The 20,630-nt window shown below is 49.6% G+C and overlaps 1 protein-coding gene across 9 annotated transcripts in view; it reads left to right on the forward strand.

Moving 5' to 3' along the window:
* RNF144A (ring finger protein 144A) overlaps window positions 1-20,630 on the forward strand; it is a 123,364-nt gene that overhangs the window by 80,744 nt on the left and 21,990 nt on the right. For 6 of the 9 annotated variants that reach the window (XM_043916978.1, XM_043916979.1, XM_043916981.1 and 3 more), the window contains 3 exons: window positions 5,397-5,545; window positions 14,528-14,632; window positions 14,775-14,835. In XM_043916978.1, coding sequence (XP_043772913.1) covers window positions 5,397-5,545; window positions 14,528-14,632; window positions 14,775-14,835 — 315 coding nt within the window. The remainder of the gene's footprint in view (window positions 1-5,396; window positions 5,546-14,527; window positions 14,633-14,774; window positions 14,836-20,630) is intronic. The other 3 variants (XM_043916982.1, XM_043916975.1, XM_043916983.1) reach the window with 2 other exon arrangements.

Below are 20,630 nucleotides of genomic sequence, written 5' to 3' on the forward strand. Positions count from 1 at the left end.
TCTTCCCCCAGTGCACAGCCTCCACCAGGGCTGACTTCCGGCCCCCACCAGAGACACGTGTGTTACACCTGCGAACTGACACATCATCTTTGTGGCTTGCAGAGGGGGCTGCCTCCTCCCCGATCCTCGCTTGCTTCCCCAGAAAGAGTGATGGCAAAGAATAAAGGAAGGTCCGTACGCAGAGTCTAGCCTAGTGCCTGGCAGACAGATTGCGCAGTGCCACGGTTTTCAGAGTTGATCGTGTGTTGAGCTTCTACCTCCATGGGCTTCAGGCTGGGAGGTGCCTCGGGCGATGAGATACTGTGGAATCACAGACCAGTGGTTCTCAGACTCACTGCAATGGAAACTCCCTAGAAGACTCAGGTTGCTATGTCTTCTTCTCCCTCTGCCGGGGAAGAACATGGACACACCTCGGTCGGCTTTAGGGCAGCAGGACTTGTTGGAGGGGGTCCTGAGAGTAAAGGGTGGGTGTGACTGGTTGGCACCTGGTCTCCCTTTCACTGCTGTGCTTTGAAGGGGTGACGGAGGGTAAAGAGGGACGTGCAGGATCCATAGCCCCAAAGCCCGAGGCTGGGATGTGTGTTAGTTGCTCAGTTGTGTCAGACTTTTTGGGACCCCTTGGACTTTAGCCTGCCAGTCTCCTCTGTCCATGGGATTCTCCAGGCAAGAATACTGCAGTAGGTTGCCATTTCTTCCTCCAGGGGATCTTCCCAACCCAGGGATCCAACCGGAGTCTCTTTCGTCTCTTACAGTAGCAGGCAGATTCTTAACCACTGAGGCACCTGGAATGCCCCAGAACTAGGATGGTTCTGGCCAAATAACCACACAATACCTTTAAGACTGTCTCCCTCAATGGGTTCTTTTCCCTTCTGGCTGTTTCTCATCCTTGTAGACCTCTCTTCACCAAGCACCCTCTTTGCATAACCCCGTTGTGCTTAATGAGGGACTTGCCTTATAAACATTTTGAGTTGCTTAGATTGAATAATACTTATAATTGACCAGATGTTCTTAAAATAGTTTGTTGTTTCATTCAACTTGACATTCACATTAGGAAAACAAAGACTGTTTTTTCTCACATTGTGCATTGTGAGTTGCTTTGCCAACTCCTGTTTCAAGTTTGCAGCTGCTCAATGTTTGCAAGGTCATACTCAGCCCATCCTGTGTGTCGGGAAGGTCGTGATGGGCTTAGACAATGTAACTCTTTTTTTTTTTTTTGGTAAAATATGCCCAATTGTTGTTCCCTCTTAATCGTGATGACGAGCTCACCTCAGAGCTTGTCTACTCTGGAGGAAAGAAAACTGACCAGGTGCCAGGAAATCATGTCTGACCTGCTCCAAGGCTAAATCGGAAGGTATGGAGGGGAGGGGCCAAGGCGGACCTGTGCGCAGGGCAGTGGGAGGCCGCGCTGTCTCAGGTCAAGTGGAAATCGTGGTCCAGGAAGAAAGGAAGCAAGAGGTCAAGTCGTGTCTTTGACCAGGCCGTAAACAGGAAAGGCAGCAAGCTGCAGGGGAGTGAGTCGTCTGGGAACGGACCAGCCAGGGGCGACCTGCGGTCCAGCGCGAGAGGCAGTGTGTAGGGACAGGGCCGTGGGCTTCAAGACGGTGTGTGAGGGGTAAGCTCCCGATTTCTGCCAGTAGGGGTGATGTCCAGCCTCACCCCAGCCTGCACAGCAGATGATAAAGCCGGAGGTTTCTGAGGTTTGGGTTGTTTCCTTCTTCCAAAGTAATCTGGGCCCATCAGCATGAACCTCCTGACCCTGAGTCCATCTTATCATCTTTCGGTTCAGCTTCTCTCCTCACTTTCATTCGCATCGGTTAATGTTCAGGCTCTTCAATCTGACATAGCACGATGACCTCTGCTTACCAAGCAGGCACTATGTCCCAGGAATTTTAAATACATTATTTCTCACTCACTCTTCACAACTGTACATGGGAGGTGATGGTGTATAGGTTTTACAGAGAGAAAAGAAAAAAACAAAACAAAACTTAGCTAAAGTTCAGAGGTTGAATAATTTCTCCAAAGTCACATGACCAAGTGGCAGGAAAGGAATTTGAACCCGGGTCTCTGGGTGACATACGGTGTCATCCGCTGTTTGGTGGGTGACATCCCTGCAGAATCTGGGCCCCAGACCTAGCAGACAGTGTCCACTGCTGCCTGTCCGCAGCTCTCCAGGACAGAAAAGCCAATTAAGCAACCTCTGCCTCCTTGGGGACACTTCCAGTCTTAAGTGATTTCTCAATGCCTCCAATAAAGTTTTGTGATCTCTGTTAGGGCCTAGCTAACATTCTTACACCAAATAATTGATGCCTTTGAACTGTAGTGTTGGAGAAGACTCTTGAGAGTCCCTTGGACAGCAAGGTGATCAAACCCATCAATCCTAAAGGAAATCAGTCCTGAATGCTCATTGGAAGGACTGATGCTGAAGCTGAAGCTCCAATACTTTGGCCACCTGATGTGAATAGCTGACTCATTAGAAAAGACCCTGATGCTGAGAAAGATTGAAGACGGGAGGAGAAGGGGACGACAGAGGATGAGATGGTTGGGTGGCATCACTGACTCAATGGACATTGAGCAAGCCTCGGGAGATGGTGAAGGACAGGGAGGCCTGGCATGCTGCAGCCCATGAGGTCACAAAGAGTCGGACACAACTGAGCGACTGAGCGACTGAGCAACAACATTCTTAACAAAATATAGTCGGCGCTCCGTCCTGTGAGCTTTAAGAGACATTAAGGATTGAAAACAGAGGAAGGCGCTGGGAAATATAAACAAAAAAGTCTTGGCCCATGATCCCAGGATCCAAACAACAGTGGACATTTAAAATAATAATAATAAGCATAGATTCAAGGTGCAGGGGAATGTTTACAAAAGAAAATAGACTCAGAGAGTGGGGGAGTCTTGACTCTGGTACCCTCTGCATCCTCCAGATTGCTGAATGACCCCTCAAATCAACCAAGTGTTCTGGCCCCTTTGACTTAAGTTCAAATGTTTGTTTTAATTATCTGGAAGATTCCAACCCTTCCGAAAGCTACTTGAATTTGTATCAGAGTTCTCTTCTTCTTTTTTTTAATGTTATCTTTTACAATTTTATTTATGTTTGCTGCACGGGTCTTCATAGTTGCATGCAGATTTTCTCTCGTTACCCAGAATGGGCACTGCTCTGTAGTTGCGGAGTGCGGGCTTCTCACTGCAGTGGCTTCTCTTGTTGCAGAGCAGAGGCTGTGTGGCGTGTGGACTCAGTAGCTGCAGCTCCTGGCTCTAGAGCACCGGCTCGGTAGTTGGGTGCACGGGCTTACTTGCTCTGTGGCCTGTGGGATCTTCCCTGATCGGGATCAAACCCCTGTCCCCTGGATTGGCAGGCAGATTCTTAGCCACAGACCATCTCAGAATTCTCTTCTAACAATGGAAGTTACACTTACTTCAGACTAAGTTGCCCTCAGATATTAACTGACCTGGGAAGAGGCCACTGCTCTGAATTCTGATTTCTGTCCTCACCCCCGAAGCCCATTCCGGCTGGAATTCAGTAATCCCCCTTGTTTGTCTGAGCTCTCACAGGTCAGGGTCCCCTCTGCTGCTCTGTCAGCCTGAGGTCACTCACACCCTGGGTCTTGTGTCCTTGTGTCTTATCTCCTCTGAGTTTTCAAGATCATCGTGTGGTCTCTTCCCTTGAGTCACAGGGCCTTCCCTCCACCAGTGCCCTGCCTGGAACCCACAGTGCTTCATCCTAACTAAACATTTGCTTAGTGATACCCAGTGAACTATGACTGTTAAAACACAAAAAGAGGATGTAATTTTTTTTTTTTTTTAAAGAAAAGAATCTCACGGTTTAGACAATCTTCCAGGACTACCTTAGGAGGCAGTGGTGCATGGGCTGTTTCTGGAAGGTCAGTTGACACCTGAGCAGTGAGGACAGAAACGGTGTGGGAAGACCATTCCACCTGGAGGACATGGAGCATTGAGGCCAGAGCTTCACATGCTGGCTTCCCTGTGATGTTCCTACAGCAGAGAACAGCTTGACCTGATCAACAACTATTCTAACAAAAGCTTCTCTCGCTGGCTTGCTGAGGTCCTGCCCTCCTGGGCTGGGTGCTTGATTGGTGTGGTGGTATCTTCCTCAAGACCCATCGGAGGGATGGAAGGAAGGATGGGGCTGAGTGGATCCCTCGATACCCGACAATACAGGAAAGGAATATTATCATCAATGGGGGAAGGAATATTACCATCAATACAGGAAAGGAATATTACCATCAATATGGGGAAGGTATATTACCATCAATACAGGAAAGAAATATTATCATCAATAGGGGGAAGGAATATTACCATCAATACGGGGAAGGTATATTACCATCAATACAGGAAAGGAATATTACCATCAATACGGGAAAGGAATGTTACTATCAATACAGGGAAGGTATATTACCATCAATATGGGGAAGGAATATTACCATCAATAGGGGGAAGGAATATTACCATCAAGAGGGGGAAGGAATATTACCATCAATACGGGGAAGGAATATTACCATCAATACGGGGAAGGTACATTACCATCAATAGGGCAAGATATATTACCATCAATATGGGGAAGGTATATTACCATCTATACGGGAAAGGAATATTACCATCAATATAGGGAAGGAATATTACCATCAATACAGGAAAGGAATGTTACTATCAATACAGGGAAGGTATATTACCATCAATACAGGAAAGGAATATTATCATCAATAGGGGGAAGGAATATTACCATCAATAGGGGGAAGGAATATTACCATCAATACGGGGAAGGAATATTACCATCAATAGGGGAAGGTATATTACCATCAATACGGGGAAGGTACATTACCATCAATAGGGCAAGGTATATTACCATCAATATGGGGAAGGTATATTACCATCAATAGGGGGAAGGAATATTACCATCAATACGGGGAAGGTATATTACCATCAATATAGGAAAGGAATATTACCATCAATACGAGAAAGGAATGTTACTATCAATACAGGGAAGGTATATTACCATCAATACAGGGAAGGAATATTACCATCAATAGGGGGGAGGTATATTACCATCAATAGGGCAAGATATATTACCATCAATACGGGAAAGGAATATTGCCATCAATATGGGGAAGGTATATTACCATCAATAGGGGGAAGGAATATTACCATCTGTACGGGAAAGGAGTATTACAGTCAATACAGGAGAGGAAGTATCACCCACTGACCACGTCAGGGGCCTCTGGCTAAAACTTCTCAGAGAACCCAATGAGGCCTGTGAAACCCGGGCCCCTCAGCGGTCACTCGGCCAGCCCCCGGGCCCCGGGTTCAGCCAGGAGTGGCCCTGCCTGGGTTCCATGGAGGCCACACGGATCTGACGGCCTGTGCTTCTCTCGTTTCAGACTGCTCTGCCATGAGCGCCGCGCGCGCGTGCCGGCCGTCCTGGGACTTGGCCCTGGACCCACTGGTGTCCTGCAAGCTGTGTCTGGGGGAGTACCCCGTGGAGCAGATGACGACCATCTCCCAGTGCCAGTGCGTCTTCTGCACCCTGGTTGGTCTCGCCGGGAACGCCGGCTTAAAAGGATTTCGGGATGTGTCTTTTGCTTTTGTTTTAGAGACAGCATGCAGGGTCACCCTCACTTTTACACAGTTTTATTCAAAGGATTCTCTTCTGAGTCCGTCCGGCTCCCCAGGCAGGTTCCTTTGCAGGTGCTCGTGGTGCAGAAGTGATCAGTTACACAGAGGCTTAGAAGCAGGGAACACAGCTGAGAAACCCTTCCATGGTGTGCCCGCGCCTTTCTGGAAAAGAAATCTTCACTGTTGCTTGTGTCCAATGTAATGAAACGATGGCGTGCCTGAGATGGTCAGGGTGCCGTCCCGGTGAGTGTGCACGCCAGGAGAGTCGGCTCTGCGTGTCAGCTGGCACTGCCTTAGTGCTAAACTGGAGAGGATGTATTTTTTTTTTAATTGATTTTACATTGATGTATAGTTGATTAACAATGTGGTGATAGTTATGCATGTCAGTATGCTTAGTCACTCCGTTGTGTCTGACTCTTTGCTACTCTTTGGAATGGAGCCCCTCTTTCCATGGGATTTTTCAGACGGGGACACTGGAGTGGGTTGCTGTTTTCTTCTCCAGGGGATCTTCCTGACCCCGAGATTGAATCCACGTCTCCTGCATTGTCGGTGGATTCTTTACCTGCTGAGCTATCAGGGACGCCCCTGTGAGTTACAGGTGCACATCAAAGCAACCCATCCGTGCATGCAGGTGTATCCATTCTCTCCCAAACTCCCCTCCCATGAGAGTGTTGAAGTCACACTTGAATCTCCTGAAGATGCAGCCAGCTTCATTTTGAGCCAACGGCTGTACGGGACTTCAGGGCTGCAGGTCTTCTGTCCCCAGCAGGCCTTACTCAGACCCAACATTTTACTCACCAGAAAAGAAAAATGAGGGTGTAGGGTTTCTTTTCAGTTTGTCTCATGGAATTTTTTTTTTTTTCCCCATTCAAGGAATTCCAAAATAAAAAAAAGTCCAGAAAAAATATTTTTCTTTAAACTGTGAAAAACTAAAAAAGTTACTGTGTTAAGTAAACTCTCCAGACGGCCTGCCTGTGTGTCGCTCAGATGTCCTGGTTAGTCTCCGTCTGCTCACAGCTGCCTCCCCAGAGGCTTCTTCTCTCCTGCCCCTTTCTCTGTTTGTCTGTTGATCTCCTTGAAATGTAGGCTCGTTTGGTAGCATCATCTACCTTTTACGGATAAGGAGACGGAGGTTGCAGTCATTTAAGTCTGTGTATCCGACTTCCTTTTATGGTAGACCCTGGCTTCCTGAGGGCACAGTTCTGCCCCCAAATACCTGGTTTACAGCGGGACCCGTGACTGCCGTTGTTCAGTGGCCCAGCCGTGTCCCGCTCTCTGCAACCTCACGGACTGCAGCACGCCAGGCTCTCCTGTCCTCTCAGCATCTCCCAGAATTTGCTCAGATTCATGTCCATTGAGTCTGTGATGCTATCTAATCACCCTGATAGATAATCAGGAAATGCGGCTGGATTGAATCGCAGACAGTCGGCCTCAGCTGCATGCTTGGTGGCCAAGCAATGTTGCCTCACTGAAGCCCCAGGAAAGGAAATTCAACCTGGAGCACAGGAAGCTGTTTGGGGGCATTTTCTGAGCTGGGGAAGGATGGGAGGCAGAGGGCCCTGGGGGAGGTAGATGGACAGACAGACCTCCAGCCCAAGAACACAGAGCGTTTTCATTTCTGGAGGGTGAACTGGAATGGTCCAGCCGTGTCTGGCCGGATTAAAGAATCCCCTTTATGCAAAATTGCCTCTTTTCTTGCCTGAAGGGAAGTTTTCCAGTCTCAGCTAACTGGCTGGCTTCCCTGTGCAGCTGTGCCCGGGAGCAAGCTCCCAGCAAGCTCCCAGCCCCTCCCTGTCGCCCCCAATATGCCATCGGGGGAAGGGCCTCCCGAGACCACGGCTCTCCTCCTCTGTGAGGTCACTCATTCACCCCGCCGTGGTTTCACCCCGCCTTTCATTTGTTGTCCTTGTTTTAGTTTCCTATTTCTACCGGATAGCAGCTCTAATTCAGATCAGACACTTAATTTAAGTCAGAGCTTGTGAATAGAGGAAAAGAGCACTGTTTTCTCACAGGGGGCTTGCTGGGAGCACTAAGAAACAGGGGATGGTTGTGATTTTTTTTTTCACAACCGTTTATTAAAAATTAAGATGTTGAGACCAGGCCTGAATTAAGATGTTGAGACCAGGCCTGCTTGTGCCTGCAGCTCCGTGTGGCTTGAAGCACAGGAAACACCTGTGTGTCCACAGACTGGGTGGGCGGGGGAAGGCCCCGTCCCCTCGTGGAGGCCCCCGGGCCCCCCACCAGCAGAAGTGCCTGTGTCTTTTTCTTGGGGACAGACCTGAGAAGAGAAGAGTGAAGAGAGGAAGTTGTGCAAGGCTGCAGGAAGGCTCTCTCAAGATAAAAAACGACCAGAGAATTACAGGCTTTAGGTCAGAAGAAGAAGATTGACCTCGAGGAGGAAGGGAGTCCAGAGAAAGCCTGGAGCTGGGGTTGGGCGTCAGTGCCCTGAAATGCAGGCTGTTTCCCACCCTGCCACCCTCGTGGGCCTCACCGGTGTAATGGAGATGAACAGAGTTCACCCCGAGGCTCAGGGTACGCATGTGGAGGAGCTGCTCCGCGGGCAGGCTGTCTGCAGGCTCTTAACCCTTTCAGCCTTGAGTTCGGGGTCAGAACTGCAGGAATCCAAAAGAGCAGCTTTCCCCAGCCATGCATCCTGGGGAACATTTGTCGTAAAAGATGCACTCAGATGACCATCCCGGTTCAGTGGATTTGCTCAGCACCACGTGCCATGTCCGTCTCTGTACCCACCCTGGGACACTCTGGGTGCCCGAGAACACGGAGGAAGCCCCAGAAATCCGCACGAGGGACCACTGTTGCTTTAACTTGCAGCTCCCTGAATTATTGTATGTTAACCCCTCCTACTGGAGGGTCAGACGGTAAAGCATCTGCCTGCCATGTGGGAGAGCTGGGTTCAATCCCTGGGTCAAGAAGACCCCCTGGAAAAGGAAATGGCAACCCACTCCAGTACCCTTGCCTGGGAAATCCCATGGACAGAGGAGCCAGGTGTGCTACTGAAGAGTCGGACTCCACCGGAGAGGCTTCACTTCCTCACAACCCCTCCTGTCTTCCCTTCCCCCGGGAGGTCTTTGTGATGAAGATGTAGTCGGGTTACATGCTCATTCTTGATCCTGCACGACTCTGGAGCAGACAGACTGTGTCCTGCATGCAGGGCTTCTCCTGCAGCTTGGTTAGAAGCCCAAGGAGAGCACCCTCCCTGCGGAGGGGGGCGGACGGTGCCTGCCCACTAGGAGCTCCACCTCTCAGCCAGCACGCTGGGGACGGGCAGCGTCGGATGTCTGTTGGTCTCTGCGGGTGAGCAGAAGGCGTAGCTTCAGCTTCATGTTCTTCTGTGAGGCTGGGGGAGCAAGGGGAAGGCCCGACTCGGTCCCAGAGTGCTCCCGGGTCATCAGAGCTGGCCCGAGTCATCCATATAACATCCGCGCTGTCGCCTCCTGGTCACCTCCCAACGTCACCCTGAGTCCGGCCCCCGGGGTCAGGCGTCATCCGTCCCCTGGGTCCCTGTGGCCATGGCCCAGTTCTCAGAACAAAGGGCATCCTCATGCAGTTTATCAGTAGGCGTGTGGCCGCACCAGCAGGGCTTCCCAAGGCAGGTTCACGATTCATGGCTGGTTTTTCAGATCCTGGTGTAGCTGCAGGCTGGGCGGAGGCTGGGCCCAGATCCCTACCCACAGCCAGGGCCGTCCCGGTGCCCCGATTGGGCCTGGTCATCCTGCCCCATCAGGTTCATCTTCACACATGGAGACCAGGTTCTTATACAACATCTTTTGGTGATGTGCATCCACTCCGGGCACCCTGGAACCCATGGCCTCCATAGATGACACCTGCCACTTGGCTCAGCTCTGGGGGGCTTCCGCGTCTCCCCCGCCCACCCCCAGGGGTTCGTAGTCCCCCAGGACCACCTGCTCTGTTTCTCGAATCCACCTGCTGTCATGCCCGTGCACCGTCTCCTGGAGGTTCTCTGCCGTGGGTGCACCCGGCCCTGGGATGGACAACTTCCTCTCTGGGTGGCAGTATTGAGTGAGCAGCGTCCGCACCTCGGGCCAGCCGGTCTGCCTCTTCCTGCTGATTGTGGTGAGGCGGGGACGGCCACCCAGGTCCTCCTGCCACCATCACAGCTCCCCATCCCCAAGCCGCCCTCCGGAGAAGCGGGTGCCCAGTGCCTGCTGGTTTAGTTGACCTGGAAAATCCGAGCAAGTGACAGACTCGCAGCTGAGAACTGTTGACTCCGTGTTCTTGAGGGAGAGCATTGCCCATCAGACGGACTCAGCCAGTGTCTTTCTGTTCACCTGTGGTCACACGCCCTCCCATGAGAGGCAACGGGGCCTCAGAAGGGGTCGCGTCTGCCCCAGCCGCCTGTGGGGTTAGCTGTGCGTGGACACCAGGCTGCAGGTCAGGGGGCCCGTGGAAAGGAGGGGCACCCCAGTCTGGACTGGTGGGCTGGCGGGGTTTTGGTGGGAAGACGTCCACGTGGACAGAGAGAGGCTGGTGGCTGCAGGATAACAGAGTCGGAGTGACAGGAACTGGTGTTCTGAGGCCTTCTTTGTGTATCCTTCCACCAGGGACAGTGCCTGCAGGGAAAGTCATTTTCCTGGTCCAGTGGTTGACTGGGTTTTGACTCTTAGAAACCCTGAGGGACCCTGAGGGAAAGGCCCAGGGGACACACGGGGGGCTGAGCATCGACATTTCTCAGTGCCCCCTAACTGTGGGGCCCACCTGGACTTCAGCACCGGAGGGGTCAGAGATCTCAGGGGAGGTGAGTCCAGGAGACAGCTTGCTGGTGGTTTGGCAAGACCACTGGACCCAGAGTACATGTAGATGAGAGGTTTTTTTTTTCCTTCCAGTAGAAAGTAAATCTGATTTTTTTTTTCTTTTCCCTCTAAAAATTTTTATTAATACAAAAGCAGCCTTCATCTCTTGGAGTCCCTGGTTCGGGTAAAGTCAATCCCGGCAGCCTGGAATGGTATTGCTGCCAGAACATAACACGGCGGGGCTTGCTGGGTGGTCTGCTCGGGTTTCCAGCCCCTGGCAGCAGTTGGGGGTGGGGGGTGGTTTGCATGAAGCATCCTTGTTTTGCCCGCTGTGCCAGGCAGTGGCTCCAGCCGCCTGAGGACAGCCCTGTAGGACGTGTCTGCCCTCCTCGCTTGCCGAGGGGCCTGGGATGCCCGTCCAGCTGGCTCTCTGGCAGTGACCTGAGGTCCCCACCCCAGGTCTCCCCTCCTCTGCACGGATGCGTGTCCATGTTCACGTGTGCGTGTTGGCTTGTTCTGCGTACAGACCACCACCCCCCCCCCCGCCAGCTGTTGGCCTCTGTCTCTCCTGCCAAGCTGTTAAGGCCTTGCTTTTCACCAGCACTCCATCAGGCCCAGGGCCTGGGAGGATAAACAGCCTGGGTTTCAAAGAGCCTGCCTCCTAGCAGAGGAGAGGGGTACGCAGACCCTCCCTGAGTGAGGCCGTGGGGGCTGGGCAGAACTCATGGTACGTGTGCGGGCACCTATCCGCCGAAGCATCCTTTTCTGTCCTTGGGGTTTGTTTCCTTTCACACTGTGGGGGGCCGGGGGCCTCAGAGGGGTGCATGCCCACATCTGGCATGAGGGTTCGCTGGCATTCCCACCAGAGCAGTGGTCCCAGGGTCTTATCTGCCTGAACCCGGTCCACGGGAGTCCCACGGCCGTTGTTCAGATCTGCCTGTGTGGGCTGTTTATAAACACGGATCCCTGATAAGCGGAAGCCATTCAGGCACCTTTGAGCATGATTTCTGGGGATTTCTCCCAGCTGTTAGCATCATCAGTAACCGATGGGCCTCCCAGGGAGAAAGCAGACCAAGTTCAGGCTTGTTGCAGGCTCCATACCGGGCAGCCGTCTCTCTGCGGTCCCTTCTCCTTGGCGAAGGATTCCGATGCAACAGGGGTCCCAGGAGATCGGTAGACCCCCTCTGCATCTTTGGACCCGGGTTTCAACGGGTTGGGCGAGAAAGTGGAGAATGAACAGTGTGGAACTTTCTGCAGCTCTCCATACACCACCTCCCCGCTCCCAGAACTTCCTATTCTTTGTGCAGTGGACACCCCTTTCCTGAGAGGCCTTGTTCCTCTGGCCAACTTTCTATCTCTGGTACCTTCCTGACCCCCCTTCCCAAGGTGGGACCCCCCCGAAACCTCAGCACCGTGCATCTTTGGGGGGGCCTTGGGGGTCTTGATGGACAGGAAGGCCTGGCGTGCTGCAGTCCGTGGGGTTGCAAAGAATCGGACACAACTGAGCGACTGAACTGAACTGGGGGTCTTGATGTCCTGGAGGGTCCCGGCACCCAAGCACCAGGGACACATAGAGACACACTCTGGGGTGACTCAGACTTTGCTGGTCTGAAATGCATACGATTCTTTGTCCTCATTAGGAAACTTAATGAGGTAACAGAAAGTAAGTAAGAAATGATTGCTTACGAAAGAATTCTTGATTGGGGAGGAAGGAGGCAAGAGTTTAAAAAACAAAACCGCCATCTCTTCGGAGTCAGGCACACGTGGGTTTGAGCCGAGCTCCTCCACTTACAGACCCTGACTCTGTCCTGTTTCTGACTTCCCTGAGCTTTGTTCTCTTCTCTGTCTAAGGGGAGCGATTAACACCTCCTAAGAGTCTTGTTTGTTTAGTTGGCTAACACAGGTGGTGATTAACGCGGAGTCTTGAGGCCTTTGGTTACGGAGAGCTGTAATTAATACGATAGTCGGGAATACATCAGTGTCTGCCTCTGTCCTGTATGTTTATTTTCACCGAGGTTTCTCTGGAATTTTTGGGTGTTCATTTCAAGACATCTTTTTGCCATTAGATTGAAAAACACAGCTTGTGAGTCACGGCCCGGTTTCTATCTGGAAGAAGACCGGGCTTGTTTTCCATGGATGCTTGGTCAGATCCAGATCCTCATCGCTCCCTCCTTTAAAGGGGCTTTCCTTCTCTGCTAGTCTTTGTGTTTTTTTTTTTTTTTTCAGTTTAACTGATTAGTTGATTTTTAGCTGTGCTGAGTCTTTGTTGCCGCACAAGCTTTTCTCTGGTTGTGGTGTCCTGGCTTCCGCTTGTGGTCACTTCTGTTGTCGTGGAGCACGGCCGTAGGGCGCGTGGACTTCAGGAGTTACGGCCCCCCGGGCTTTAGAGCACAGGCTTAGGAGCGTGACTCACGGGCTTAGCTGCTCCGTGGCATGTGGGGTCTTCCTGGATCAGGAATCAGACTGGTATCTCCTGCACTGGTCATCGGGTTCTTCTCCACTGAGCCACCAGAGAACTCCCCATCCCTTTTATGTAGTATGCAAATAGATGCTTCCAGAAACAGTCATTTTGCAGACTGTGCCGAGCCTGCTGGCGGCATAGAATGTCCACCCCCCAGGTAGCCCTCCCCAGGATTGACGCACTGCTTGTTGATACATGAAAGTCCTTGCACAGCGATGTTTAGAGTCGGAAATGTCCCCTGAGTGTACCTATCACACCAGCTTTAACTGTTGTATTTTGTCAGCTTTCTCTCATTGTGTACCTCTCTGCAGAATATTGTGAGAGTTTCCGGCGTTTTATCGCTTTATGGCATTCTAGTGTCCCCCAGAGACTCGATTTAGACAGACTTAATTATAAAAAAGTAAAAGAATGATCTTGTGGCTAAGGTTGTGATGTTTTTTACACCTGTGACTGTAAGGCACCAATCACCAAGATACACACGCAGCGGATAACAGCCACCACTCTCACTTAGCTGGTCTGTGTATCAGGAATCGCGCCAGGTGATTTTCCGTACTGTCTTTCTTACCGTCGCAGATGTCCAGCAGGATGGGCACCTCTGGTCTCTTGTCCAAAGAGCTGTGGCCCAAGCCCATCACATGACCGATCCTGAGCTCTGCCTGGACAGACCGGGGTTCCAGGTGTCTATGTAGCTTTGCGGCCTGGGCTGTGACGGGAAGTGGACTTGGAGATGCTGCTGAGACATTTCACTTTGTGCTTCCATCACTGAGAGGTCCGGTTTCTTATCCCCTTTGAGTTTTGATGTCATCTGATGTAAGTGCTTCAGGGTCTGTCTCAGGCATATCAGGTAGTGACCTTGCCTAGAGAAGACCATCACTTTTCTTCTATTTGTTGTTTAAAAAGTGCTTTTCAGGGAGCATTGGATTTCCGAGACCAGCAGACAGTAATGCAGGAGTGGACCAGCCCTGGGAAAGGCCGCTTCACTTTGGCATGAGCTCAGGGTTGTGTCTCCTACTGACTTTTCTGACTTACTTCAGATGTTCAGCCAGACGGCCAAGTTGAGGGGCGGGGGGTGGTAGCCAGTCATTGCCCGTTGCGTGAGAGGTCACTGCAGGAGGGTGGGCAGATTGACCTGGGTTCTTGGTGGGGGCACTGGGGCAGCCTAGAGGCAGGTGAGGCTGCGCTGGAGTCTGGGCTCTGCCCTCACTGTCTGGGGAAGCTGGCAGCTTCCTTGTTGGGGTCCTAGTTTTCACCCGATTGATGGCATCGTCATAACTTTCCTGCAAAAACATTATAAGCGCCACGTGAAACAGTGGCATACAGGGGACTGAGCAGAACCCTGATGTCTGGTGTGTGTTTGAGGAGTACGGGTCCCCAGCCTCCCTTGCCTCCCCGCTCCTCCCACCGAGCACACTGGCGTGGTGTTTGCCGACGTCGGGCACAGGGACCCAACCGCATCCTCAGCCCTGGTGCAGCAGAGGTACCCCGCAAATATTTGTCGAGTGAATATAACCTCTAATTTGGTTGTTGCCACGGACTACAGGGCAAAAATACAAAAAAACTGTGCTGGAACAATGTGCTTGATTTGTCTTTTTTTTTTTAATGCATCACTGCTTCTTCAGCCTTAAGGAAGATGTTTACAGATACTTCTCTGTTTTGTTTTTTTCAGTGCCTGAAACAGTATGTGGAGCTCTTGATCAAAGAAGGATTAGAAACTGCGATTAGCTGTCCAGATGCTGCCTGCCCCAAACAGGGCCACCTGCAGGAGAATGAGGCACGTACGGCTGGGGGAATCAGGGTGCACGTGCGGGGGCTCCCGAGTGAGTCAGGGGTCCCAGGCTCTGTCCAGGATGACCTGGCATTGTGTTCCAGCCCTCAGATGGTTAGACTCCTTTTTCTTGTGTTTCTTCCCTTAGATTGAGTGCATGGTGGCAGCTGAGATTATGCAAAGATACAAAAAGCTACAGTTTGAAAGAGGTAGGTGCCCCGGTGTCACAGCCGCTTACGACTCCTGTTATTGAATCTGGTGTATAAACTGGGTGGAGTGCTTCGGTGGATGCCACTGTGCATCATTTGGATGCACTGGACATGAAAACATTGATGTAAATTAGCCTTCTGAAGTTTGGCTGTCATTTGAGTTTTCTGCAGAGCTCACAGTTGAATGGCCTCTGTTGGGAGGCGGGTCTAGTTGGTAGCAGGGAAGATCCATGGAACAGCTTGCTTCTAGGGATCTGGGATTATGGGGGTGGTTTAAAGAGTCCCTCACGGGGCGTTATTCTCCAGCCAGGTTAAGGCCTAACAGTCTGAGGACTAATTCTTAGGCCGTCACAGAATTTAAAAGATAGGAAGCCTTCGAAGGAAGCTTGGAAGAAAGTCCCAAGGTCAGGCAGGGTGGAATGGTGATGGTCATCACCCTGACCACAGGTCTGTTGCCCTCACTGTCTGCTGCACGCCGACGGGGCCAGTGGGTGCTGGGGTCTTGTCTCACCAAGCCTCACAGCAGCCCAACAGGGTTGCCTGTTAGCCTGACACCCACAGAAGCTAACTAATGTGCCCTGGTTTCCATCTCTGGTGGGTGGAAGGGCATGGACCCCCTCACCCCTGCAGTGTCCCACCCACTGCTCCTGGCTGGAGCCAGGCTGCTGCAGTGTTAAGACACATTGATTGTCTGGGATGGATCTTTGTCTTTGCTGTCTTGAAATAGGCCATGTTCATGTGTGTGTGTGTTAGTCACTCAGCTATGTCCGACTCTGTGACCCCATGGACTGTAGCCCTCTAGGCTCCTCTGTCCATGGGATTCTCCAGGCAAGAATACTGGAGTGGGTTGCCATTTCCTTCTCCAGGGGATCTTCCCGACCCAGGGGTTGAACCCAGGTCTTCCACATTGCAGGCAGATTCTTTACGTGTCTGAGCCACCAGGGAAGCCCCACGCCAGATTCATAAGATGGCATTATTCTATGGATTTTGTTTGATCTTGTTTTCATGTCTCTTCTGGACCTCGGGCTCATCTGAAAAGAAGCAGAATAACAGACGTGTGTAGACAACGCTCTGTATGTAAGACTTTATTGTGAAGATGCTGTATCTGGATTCTAAAATTTCCGGGTGGGTTATTGAGCAACTGCTGTCTGCGCCCCACTCTTCCTGGATAGGCTCTTAGTGGTCTCCTGACTCTGGCGTTCATGAGAGATGAGCACAACCCTGGGCTTCGTGTTTACAGGAAAGCACTGTCAGGATGGGAATGGAATGAGGAATAGACCCGAGCAGTGTGTCCATAGACTCCTTGTTTAGCTGAATGTGGAAAGTTTTTTTCTCCTTTTTTTTTTTAAAAAAGAAATGCTAAAGATAGCTGCATTTCCTCTTGAGACTCACTTTTCAAGGCAAAAAAAAAAAAAAAGGTAATGTGTGGCCAACCTAAAAAAATTCATACAGGAGTTCTGATGACATTGAAATTTGTTTTCAAGTGCTTATTTATTGAAATGCCATATATTCTTTGGTTTGGGGCAGTTTATAGCTTAAATATATGGCCATGTGACACAAAAGTTGGTATGTAGAGCTATAAATTTGATTAATTTGGATTCCTGAGGCTGTGAGCCTCTTCTGAAAACATTTTCCAGAGGGAATTTTGACAGAAACTGGCAGTTATTTGGGTTAGAAGAAAATGAACTTTCTATGACATTGAATTTAAAAATGCAGCTGGGTAAATGTTCCTACCTAATAATTTTAACTGTTGTTATTTCTTCTGTACTTTGACTTAGTCAAAGAAGTTTTTTTTTTCTTTTGCATAGTAATGAACCCAATTTGACTTAGGTTAGAAAAATATCTCTCAAAGCTATCACTTTAGAATATTTTGCTAGCGTTGTGTTCAAAGCAGCAAAAAAATACAAAAAGGACTCAGACTTAATAGGAGCAGAGACCTGTCTGAATGGAATATGAAAATGTTAGACATGAAACAGAGCTATTAATTATAGCCAGTCACTGAGTAAAGGCACTGGTCATAGCAAACACCCTCTTCCAACAACACAAGAGAAGACTCTACACATGGACATCACCAGATGGTCAACACTGAAATCAGATTGATTATATTCTTTGCAGCCAAAGATGGAGAAGCTCTATATAGTCAGCAAAAACAAGAGCAGGAGCTGGCTGTGGCTCAGATCATGAACTCCTTATTGCCAAATTCAACTTAAATTGAAGAAAGTAGGGAAAGCCACTAGACCATTCAGGTATGACCTGAGTCAGATCCCTTACAATTATACAGGGCAAGTGAGAAAAAGATTCAAGGGATTAGATCTGATAGACAGAATGCCTGAAGATCTATGGATGAAGGCTTGTGACATTGTACAGGAGGCAGTGATCAAGACCATCCCCAAGAAAAAGAAATGAAAAAAAGGCAAAATGGTTGTCTGAGGAGGCCTTACAAATAGCTGTGAAAAGAAGAGAAGCGAAAGACAAAGGAGGAAAGGAAAGATATACCCATCTGAATGCAGAGTTCCAAAGAATAGCAAGGAGAGACAAGAAAGCCTTCATCAGTGATCAATGCAAAGAAGCAGAAGGAAGCAATGGAAGGGGAAAGACTCTCTATCTCTTCAAGAAAATTAGAAATAGCAAGGGAAAATTTCATGCAAAGATGGGCACAATAAAGGACAGAAATTGTATGGACCTAACAGAAGCAGAAGATATTAAGAAGAGGTGGCAAGAATACACAGAAGAACTATACAAAAAAGATCTTCATGACCCAGATAACCATGGTGGTGTGATCACTCACCTAGAGCCAGACATCTTAGAATGTGAAGTCAAGTGGGCCTTAGGAAGCATCACTGTGAACAAAGCTAGTGAGCTATTGAGTTATTTCAGATCCTAAAGGATGATGCTGTGAAAGTGCTGCACTCAATATGCCAGCAAATTTGGAAAACTCAGAAGTTGCCACAGGACTGGAAAAGGTCAGTTTCTATTCCAATCCCAAAGAAAGACAATGACAAGGAATGCTCAAACTACCACACAATTGCACTCATCTCACACACTAGCAACGTAATGCTCATAAATATCCAAGTTAGACTTCAACACTATGTGAACTGTGAACTTCCAGATGTTCAAGCTGGATTTAGAAAAGGCAGCAGATGCAGAGATCAAATTGTTAACATCTATTGGGTCATCGAAAAAGCAAAAGAGTTCCAGAAAATATCTATTTTTGCTTTATTGACTATGTTAAAGCCTTTGACTGTGTGAATCACAACAAACTGTGGAAAATTCTTAAAGAGATGGGAATAACAGACCACCTGATCTGCCTCATGAGAAATCTGTATGCAGGTCAGGAAGCAACAGTTAGAACTGGACATGGAACAACAGACTGGTTCCAAATCGGGAAAGGAGTACATCAAGGCTGTATATTGTCACCATGCTTATTTAACTTATATGCAGAATCCATCATGTGAAATGCTGGACTGGATGAAGCCCAAGCTGGAATCAAGATTGCTGGGAGAAATATCAATAACTACAGATATGCAGATGACACCACACCTACGGTAGAAAGCAAAGAAGAACTAAAGAGCCTCTTGATGAAAGTGAAACAGGAGAGTGAAAAAGTTGGCTTAAAACTCAGCATTCAGAAAACTACAATCATGGCATCTGGTCCCATCACTTCATGGGAAATAGATGGGGAAACAGTGAGAGACTTTATTTTTTTGGGCTGCAAAATTACTGCAGATGGTGATTGTAGCCATGAAATTAAAAGACACTTGCTCCTTGGAATAAAAGTTATGACCAACCTAGACAGCATATTAAAAAGCAGAGACATTATTTTGCCAACTAAGGTCCTTTTAGTCAAAGCTATGGTTTTTCCAGTAGTCATGTATGGATGTGAGAGTTGGACTATAAGGAAAGCTGAGGGCCGAAGAATTGATGCTTTTGAACTGTGGTGTTGGAGAAGACTGTTTAGAGTCCCTTGGATGACAAGGAGATCCAACCAGTCCATCCTAAAGGAGATCAGTCCTGAGTGTTCATTGGAAGGACTGATGTTGAAGCTGAAACTCCAATACTTTGGCCATCTGATGCAAAGAGCTCATTTGAAAAGAGCCTGATACTAGGAAAGATTGAAGGCGGGAGGAGAAGGGGATGACAGAGGATGAGATAGTTGGATGGCATCACCAACTCAACGGACATGAGTTTGAGTAAACTCTGGGAGTTGGTTATGGACAGGGAGGCCTGGCGTGCTACAGTTCACGGGGTCGCAAATAGTTGGACTCAACTGAGTGACTGAATTGAACTGAACTGAGCAAATTCTAGATGGGATCAGTGAAGCAGGTTTCAATTTGCTCTCTCCCTTTGAAGTCACCTTCAAATGAGGATGGTGACTGGTGGAAAAGTGACAGTTTACATCATCTCCTGACAACATTTATTTACTTAAAAAGTGCTTTGGTCACAGTCCCAATACTCTCTCCATTTGTACATCTCATATCAGAGCCTTATTTTAACCTGAGCGTCCACACTCTTCCAGCCAGGGTCCTTGGGGAGCAGGACGCTGGGAGGGAGGTTCTGGGAGGAGGTCTTTTCTGAGCACTTCATCTGCCAGCTGTAAGACCCCCAAAGCTGGGAGCCACAGGCTCCCTAGGAAGGTCCTTCACTTGCTCACATGCCCCATGGCATTCATAGGAGTTCCTCTTTGGACACTGACCGTGCCATGCTTCAGGGTTTACTTACATTTCGGGGCAGTGGGAGTGGAGCGGCATCAGAAGGGATGGAGGACACACTGCCCTGCACAGCGTGCTTCTCAAAGGACAATTGTGTTTAAGAAAGAAGAACACCTTCTACAAGAGTCTTGGGCTTTTCGATGAGTAGGGCTGTTAGGGACTTAGTAAATTTCTATTTATGTATCTATCTCCGAGAGAGGGGAGCTAAGATTTGTCTCTTCATCTTGTGCTCTGGCACACTTCTTCTTGCTTTGTTTGAAAATATGTACAGATATGTGCATGTATACATACTAGATACAATGTGTATAACATAACATATTGGCTATAATGTATCTAGTGTGTAGTATATAGTTGTGGTCATATACATATAGTATATTTAAATATATAGATGTGATGGAGAGATAAATAGGTAGATAGGCAGACAGACATCGATATGTATGATATACATCCTGGAAAGAAAAGCTATGCTGTTGCCCAGTGTGGATCTTCCTGTTGGTCGGGTCCCATCTTGCACACCCAGCGGGCGGACTCCAGCAGCAGAGGGATCTTGTAGAATTTTAATAGACATCCGAGAGCAGAGCCGGGCTGTGCTCTCGGGGTGCGGGGTGCCGGCAGCACTCAGGAAGGGGCTCTGAGCTGGCAGCTCAGTGGGGTGGGGTGTTTGCCCACCGTCTGCCGCAGGGACTCTCTCCTGTGGGGATGGGCAGTGCCCTGTCACAGCTCCAAGAGAACACAAGTCACACGATGCCAGTAGTTACCATGGAAACCCTAACTAGGTCTCCTCTGCTGCTCACCGCATCCTGTAATCAGGGCTACACGTGCAGAGCTGAGAGGAGTGACCGGGAGATGCTGCCCAGTGGTGAGAGGCAGCAAGAGACCTTGGGAAAGCCGGTCCCCTCCTCATGGCACAGGCTGCTGAGAGCAGGAAGGGGGCGCCGTGGGGACGGGAAGGACCTGAAATGGGCAGTGGTGTCCTCTTAGGGGCTCAGGCGGACCCGCACTGAAGACTCTGTCAAGTCAGCCAGGAAGCCGACCCAGCGGAGGATGTAGCTTATCTGCACGCGTCCTGCCGTCTTTGCAGGCTGA

The sequence above is a fragment of the Cervus elaphus genome, chromosome 11, assembly GCF_910594005.1.
Source record: "Cervus elaphus chromosome 11, mCerEla1.1, whole genome shotgun sequence".
NCBI classification, from domain to species: Eukaryota; Metazoa; Chordata; class Mammalia; order Artiodactyla; family Cervidae; genus Cervus; species Cervus elaphus.